The 7,459-nt window shown below is 51.2% G+C and overlaps 2 protein-coding genes across 2 annotated transcripts; one reads left to right on the top strand and one right to left on the bottom strand.

Moving 5' to 3' along the window:
* Positions 1-1,098: 1,098 nt before the first annotated feature.
* SETTUDRAFT_45480 (glycosyltransferase family 90 protein) lies at positions 1,099-4,521 on the top strand (the record flags this gene model as incomplete). Its single annotated transcript, XM_008023737.1, has 3 exons — positions 1,099-1,407; positions 1,471-2,067; positions 2,201-4,521. 3 exons carry the CDS (start codon positions 1,099-1,101, stop codon positions 4,256-4,258), a joined length of 2,964 nt encoding a protein of 987 aa, XP_008021928.1. The 3' UTR covers positions 4,259-4,521.
* Positions 4,522-5,764: 1,243 nt separating this feature from the next.
* On the bottom strand, positions 5,765-7,122 carry SETTUDRAFT_145862 (uncharacterized protein). Its single transcript, XM_008023917.1, has 5 exons — positions 6,782-7,122; positions 6,691-6,734; positions 6,513-6,581; positions 6,178-6,395; positions 5,765-6,126 (listed from the first exon to the last, which is right to left on the bottom strand). Exons 1-5 carry the CDS (start codon positions 7,013-7,015, stop codon positions 6,002-6,004), a joined length of 690 nt encoding a protein of 229 aa, XP_008022108.1. The 5' UTR covers positions 7,016-7,122; the 3' UTR covers positions 5,765-6,001.
* Between the last annotated feature and the right edge of the window lie 337 nt (positions 7,123-7,459).

The following is a 7,459-nucleotide window of genomic DNA, read 5'->3' as shown; positions in this document are numbered from 1 at the left end:
AGGGAGTATGAGATGGGTGGAATTAGTTATACGTTAAGTAGAGGAATTTTTGGGTCTAGTTGATTAGCTGGGGTAGCCGAGTTGACATTGTGCTGTTGGTGCTGTGTAGGTGAAGAAGAGCGCGTGTTTTTGTGAAGCTGGCTAGCTCATCTAGGTTACTAAGTATCGAGATGATGCAAAAGGCATTGACGCGCGTTTTCTGCTCGAGCTATGACAGCATACATGGAGGGCTACGGCTACGCGCTGCTTGCGGTATACCTGAATGGGAGTGGTGATGCTAGTAGAGTCTTTCCGTGTTATATTTAGAATGTACCCCGATAGATAAGAATCAGATCGTGGAGGTGGCGTTTTGTACCGCCGTATTTACGGGGCTGTGTTGGATATGGTTGGGGACTTGGTGTTGGGGGGCATGGGCGGGAGATGGAGCTAAGAGCAATGGGTTGAGCGCCCGAGGCTGAGGCTTGCGTACATATTTTTGGTGTAAGTAGGTAGTACATAGAAAGACGACTGTATACTGCAGACTACCAAATGACGTTGGAAGTCCCATGTATTCTTGTACTAGTCTTTCAGATTTGGTACCTGCTTAGCTGCTCAGCCCCCCTTTTCCATCACTACGACGGATGGTCGAGCCATACTTGGAGGAATAGCCAATACCCCAGGCCTTGATCTGTGTGCTACGTTTCTCATGAATTCGAGATGGCAATGCAGCACCATCCTTCGTATGGCCCTGCATTTCCATGCACGTGGATATGTATTGGTTGCATGTGCATGTGCATGTACTTACACCTATTGCAGCCATGGCGATTTGGCAAATGTTGTCCAGCCAATGGCCCAAACCATGCCTTCAACTAAACCAAACATTCCCACCCGTGTCCTATCAGCACACTGGGCGGCGTGGTGGCGCGGGAAACAGGCGCGGGTTGGTGGAAGCTATGGCGTCACGCAGCGCGGCGACCCTGAAGATCGGCCGCAACGGCCACTGCCGCCGCGCTCTCTCAGGCCCGTCGCTCGCCAGATGATGCCCTCGACAACCACGACTCGCCGCATACCAGACCTTTCGATGCCCTCCGACGAGCGCTGACCCCACCCTCTGCTCCAATGCGCCCAGCCGTCTCCACGTTTGCCGATCATGTCGCCAAATACCGTGACGCCCTCTTCCTGCTCGCTCCTCCGCTCTATATCGTCCTCACGGCTCTCGCCGCCGTCCACACGCCCACCCACCACTCGCTGCTCGTAACCGCAATCTCCTGGCTGACACTATGCGTGCCCGTCGTCTTCTGGGTCGGCATCTACTCCAACGCCAGCCGCGCACAGAGAAAGGCCGCCTGGCTGGCCGGCGCACTTTTGGGCCTCTCAGCAATATGCGACCGCGTGGCGTGCGACAAGCAGGGCATCTGGGCAACAAAGGTAGGCGGCCCATGGGGAGAAAAAATAATGCTCTGCTTCTTCACGCGCTGACCTTGTACGCAGGCTCTCCTGCTCTTCTTCACAAATGTCTTCGCCGACAGTGAGCTGCTCGCCAAGCGCCTCGCACTGCCCACCTACACGCTTCCCGAGGACCATGCGACGGAGAAAAGACTCCCTGTGGAAGGGTCGGGCCACATAGACCGGTTTGGGACTTTGATTGTCCTGACCGTCTGCGCGAGCGGCGCTTTGGGCGTCTACACTCTACCTGCTACCTTTATGCTGGGACTCAGTAGTGCTGTCTTTGCGGCCGTTGGTCTCATTACGTTCAAATCCGTCGTCATGGCGGCGGCGGCGGACGAGGGCGAAGATACCAAGCGCAGGCCCATGCCGGGGGCTGCTGAACTTCGCGCTTCGATAGTGGGCATTGCAAAAGCACAGCGACTGGCTGCGCTGAGAGACGTCGCCATGGCCATTGCGGTCGTCTGCGGTGTCGGATCTGTTCTTATGGAGTCCTCCTTGACTGCGAGTAGCATTACATGGGAACCCATGTACCGGGACTACAACCGGGAGTGGAGAGACGTACACAACTTCCGCATTCTCCAGCGCTTCTTGTGGATGCTGCCTGTGAATGCGGCTGGAAACCTTTTTACTTTCATCTTGGTATGTCGTAACCCTAACAAATTCGTCACACTGGCTGTGTTGACCTGAAACCCGACGTCATCCCCAAACCCTGTGCTTCTGCTATACTCGGCATTCCCTGTAAAGATGGCTTGATTTGACTAATTGGTCGCAGCTCTACTTGACGAGTGCTGGACATGTCACTCTAGCAACTGTATTCGCGCTCCTCGGAGTGAAATTGTTCTCCGCGCCATCGTTTTCCATTGTCTTGTTCATTCTCATATTCGGCTCAACCGCCTTGGTCTATCTGCTAGAGAAGCTCTCGAGAGAGGCAGGCGAAATGCGACGTTCTAGGGGATTGAAAATCGTCGCCATTCTCGCTACTGTGGCTACGGTTGGGAGTTTACTGTTCGGACGCTTTAGTACACCGCAAACGAAGCCCGTTAAACCCGACGGATTTCTCCTTCCGCCCGAAGCTGCTTCCGGGACGCCTTTGGGCCCAGTACCGATGGATATGACCAAAGGGCACCCGGCTGCTCAGCTGATCAGTGCAGCAGAAGCAGATTTTCAAAGAACTCTTGATCGACAGTCTAAATCGCTAGCTGAAGCCGTCTCGGAATACCGGCGTAGGTACGGGATACCGCCACCTCCACGCTTTGACAAGTGGTACGAGTTTGCTAGGCGGAATGGCGTCGTAATGGTGGACGAATATGACATGATCAATGAGATGCTGCTCCCGTTCTGGGCACTGAAACCAGCAACAATCCGGTCACGCATTGCGAACGCGCTGGGTCATGAAGACAGTTCACTGCTGGCTGTTGCAATAAGACATGGGGCAGTGGAAAACTACCAAAATGGCGAGGAGTGGCAGCAGCAAGCCACCGTCGGCATGATGAAGAATTTCGTCCAGTATCTGCCCGACATGGACCTGGGCTTCAACTTGCACGACGAACCACGAGTGGTTGTGCCCAACAACCTGCTTTCCTCGATGATTGCCAAGGCAAGAGATGAAGTCCTTCCACGTTCTGCAAAGAATTCCTCGCCTCGCAACGCTTTCTCTACCCGCCCGGCGGATTTGAACGATGGTACCCGCTTCGTTGAAAGCAGCACCACAAAATTTAATCGGTTTGCACATCAACAGACCTGGACTCACTCCAGACTATCATGTCCTGCGGACTCGCAAGCTCAGACGTTTGAAGACTACGCTGCCGACAATCGCAAAGCGTATGCTGCCAGCGATCTTGGCTTCATTTACAACATAACCGCCTTCTCCGACATTTGCAACTCACCCTCGCTTTCCTCGACATATGGGTTCTTCGAACGTCCCAACGCCTTCAACATCATTCACGAGCTTACACCCGTGTTTTCGCAATCCAAGATTTCCAGCTTTCAAGACATTCTGTATCCTAGTCCATGGTACTGGATGGGCAAGGTAGGCTATGATGAAACGCGTGACACGACCTGGGAGAACAAGACAAACAGTCTCTACTGGCGCGGCTCCACAACAGGGGGCTTCAGTCGCAACGGCGGCTGGAGACGCCAACACCGCCAACATGTTGTCCGGCGTCTCAATGCGCCCGATACAGCCCAGATCCTTGAACCAGTTCGCAGCACGTCCAAATCAAACGCCGGTATCACCAACTACACCATCGCCGAGGTTGAGCGCCGGGCTCTCAAGGGCCTAATCGACGTACATTTCTCCCACATTGGGCAATGCGACCCGGGCGACTGCGACGCGCAGGAAGAATTCTTCAAAGTCACGGAGCGCGTCGACGGCCAAGATGCATGGTACTACAAGCATCTCCTCGACATGGACGGCAACGCCTTTTCCGGCCGCTTCTACAGCTTCCTCAAGAGCCGCAGCCTCACGTACAAAATGGCGCTTTTCCGCGAGTGGCACGCAGAATGGCTCAAGCCCTGGGTCCACTACATCCCGCTCAGTCTCCGCGGCGACGAACACCTCGACCTCGTCCGCTGGTTCAGCGGCACCAAAGTCTCGGATGCAGACGGCGACGCCAAACTCGATCATAGCGACGCCGATGGCGGAAAGCGCGGCGGCAACGGCAATACAGAGGGCGAGATCAAGGCGCGCGAGATTGCGAGTAGGAGCACCGAGTGGCACAACAAGGTGTTGCGGAACGTCGACTTTGAAGCGTGGTTTTTTAGACTCCTGCTCGAGTATGGCAGGGTTGTGGATGATCATAGAGAGGAAATTGGTTTCGCGGGGCCGTAGGAATATGGAATGTGTATTTCTTTTTCTTCTTTCTTTCTTCTACTTATACATTTCTGTTTTCTTTTCTTCTTTCTTGATTTCTTTTCCTATTTTCTTTGTCGTTGGTTCTTTGAGCATGGGAGTAGGCGTGGGAGTAGCAGTAGGAGATAGCTAAGATGCATAGAGAGAGAGCGGAATATATGTGTGAGTTTGTTGGGGAGGGGGGGGGGATAAATGTATATATCAAAGAGCATTTGGCAGTGGAAAGAAAAAAAAAGAACAAGAAGAAACCTACGTACCTTTTTTTTTCTTCTTGATGAATTCAGTTTATGAATTGATGGGAATAGGAGTGTTTTTGTGCTTGATAGTCTTGTTCACACTTGATATGGGTTTCCTTCTTTACATTGTAATATACGTGTGTTTTTCTTTCTTTCATTCCGTCTCTGTTTTTTTTTAAAAAAAATTTAAACCCACTTACTCTCTCTCTCTCTCTTTCTCTTTCTCTTCTTTTCTCGCCCTTTCTCTTTCTCCAACGAAATACACAACCGCCCCATGTATACGATTTACCTCGACGTATATCCCATTCCAAGTCCACAAAAGCCCCTTTATTTTTATTTTATTTTTTTTTCCCTATACCGTTTCAGCCTTAAACGAGCTATAAAGAAAAACGTGTTCAACGTAGTAGTACCACAGACCCAGCAAAACTAAACTAAACTAAACTAAATCCGTTCATATGTACTCCATGCATCACCCATCAGAATCTACAAGTGTCCTTTAGAACACACCATAACTATGTACATTTATCCAAGTTGTATACAAGACAGTAGTACAGTACCGTCGTCTACTTACACTCGGACTTGTACTATTCCCCCGTTATACTAGCGATAATGATACTACTACTACTTCGCCAGCAAGAAGCCAGAGGAACCCAACTAATTACCCGCCTACCTGCCTGAATGCGTAGGACAAACAACCAACGAGTCGTCATACACTGAATATATACACGCTGATACGCAAAACTGCGCTGTGGTTTTATTACGAAATCTGGATCTAGTTTTCCAAGGTACGCATGCGGGTTTGTTTGACTAGCGTGTCTGTATTGTGGTGCGAAGACGATGGGCGTACGTGGACTGGGTTAGGTTAGCTGTTGAGGGTTGTTTGGTTGATTGTTTGTCTGGTGTGAGGTGAGTGTGCGTAGTTGGAAGGGGGGGGCATGGATGTTTGCTTGGGGCGAGGAGAAGGGAAATTGTGAGTTTTTGAGATTGGATTGGTGGTGATGAGGGGAAGCGTCCGTACGACTAGACTGGTATGTGGGCCATGGGGTTTAACGGGGATGTGACAGTGCCTGGTTTTGTCTGGTTATGTGTGGGTTGAGGACTGTGGAGTGAGTGGCTGGTGATACGTGTGTTTTCTGTACTATATTGGAGTGTATGGGTTGAGGAATTGGATCTTGTAGGTCGTGAACAACGTTAGTATTACTTACGTGTTAATCAAGATGGGACATACAAAGTGTGAGACAAATATGAAGGGAATAGAGAATAAAATTCATTATCGTTACGGGACCCAAAACACTAAACACCTATGGCTCTCGAATTGTTTCCATCGTCGTTAACCTATGCTGCCCAATTTGTCAATGTAACCAAACTCCTGTCATCATTTCTTCATACGCATCCTATATAAGGAGCTCTGTAATCGCCTCTGTCATAAGACCAGAGACTCATAAACCAAGGCCGTGAATTTACACCATGCCATGACATTGATGCTTCAATCCTTGCTCACCTTGACGCCATACTCGGAATAAAAGTGGCATTGCTTGTTGTGGATAACTCCCGAAGTGTCTTGATGGAACACATTACATCCGTATGTGGCTGCATTAGGCGGTGTGTACACTGCAGTCGGTTAAAAAGCAGCCTACCACCAGATGAACGGACTCAACATACAATGCAGAGAGACAGCATAATCAGTCAGGTCTGGATTGGAGATGCAATGCACGCCCAAAGTATCTGCCATGTACGTAACTTCGTTTTCAGAGTATGTTGTTTCGCGTATCTTGGTCATGGGGCGTTTGTTTTGAATGTCGTCGTCTGTGGGAATATTGAAGCGAGTTTCGGTGAGGTGGCCCTTGAGTACCTTCATGATGCAGTGTGCGTTGGCGTGACTATGCAGCGTCAGCATCCCGATCGGATGTGGAGCCGCATATGTCGGTGAATGCCAATCCGACATTGAACACCATTCCCTCGCGAGATGGACGGATTACCGAAACATTTCGTCTTACCGGCATGTCTTCTGTACTGACGCAACGATCGAAAGACCGGCGAACACAGTCGCTTCATCGTGCAGAAGACTGAGGCCATGGACTACGGTTGTGGATTCGGGGTCTTCGGGGTCTTCGGAGCGAACAAGGACCACGCGGTGGGTACTAGCGTTAATCCCTACAGAACACATTGACTTACTCATGAATTGGACTCTTCTTGCCGGGCCCCCAGACCAAGATGAGCTTGTCTTGTTAGCAGGTCGTGGTGAGCAGGACGGTCCAAGTCATACCAGATTGCTCTTGCCGTTGCCCTTGTCCACCACATTGCGTGTGTAAGGAATCTTGTCCGAGGCGAAAAAGTACCTTCTCCACTCTGATTCATTGGAAACATAGGCCTGCATCAGTTCTTGAAGCTCGTTCTCGTCTACATCGGCCGGGTCAATGCCACTGCTGGGCCCGAGTTTCTCGTTGATGGCCTGGACCAGAGCCTGGAATTCATCGACTTCTGTGTTGCGGCCGATCATGCTGGCGATAGCGGTGCTCAGAAACAATATGCGGCAGATTTTAGCGGTTGGGTGCGAGGACGACGGGCAGAAGAGAGCTAGACGTGGAGTTGCACGGGCGGCGAGACAGCACAGGGAGTAGGGCTTTATACAGAAGGTTCAGGATCAACAAGGGAGTCGGGCTTGTGTGTCCAGGGCGCATGTGCAGGAACGCGCGTGCTTTGTTATGTAACAAGCTGGGGCCGTTGAGCCTGTGATCTGGAGAGGCGGTCAGCGGTCGCCGACTTTTGCAGCTCCTCATACGGTGCTTTTCCACCAGAAGCATGTTGTCGGCGACACAAACTTAGTGACCGGCTTCTATCGGGCATAACAGCTTGGACAAGGAGCTATGGAAGCATGCATAGAAGCCCGCGTGGAAGGAGCGCCGCAGTCCGCGCTAGCCGCATGCAGTGGCGGTGAAAAGTA

Source organism: Exserohilum turcica (genome assembly GCF_000359705.1).
Source record: "Exserohilum turcica Et28A unplaced genomic scaffold SETTUscaffold_11, whole genome shotgun sequence".
In the NCBI taxonomy this organism is placed as follows: domain Eukaryota; kingdom Fungi; phylum Ascomycota; class Dothideomycetes; order Pleosporales; family Pleosporaceae; genus Exserohilum; species Exserohilum turcicum.
This window is presented reverse-complemented; position numbering and strand designations above follow the sequence as displayed.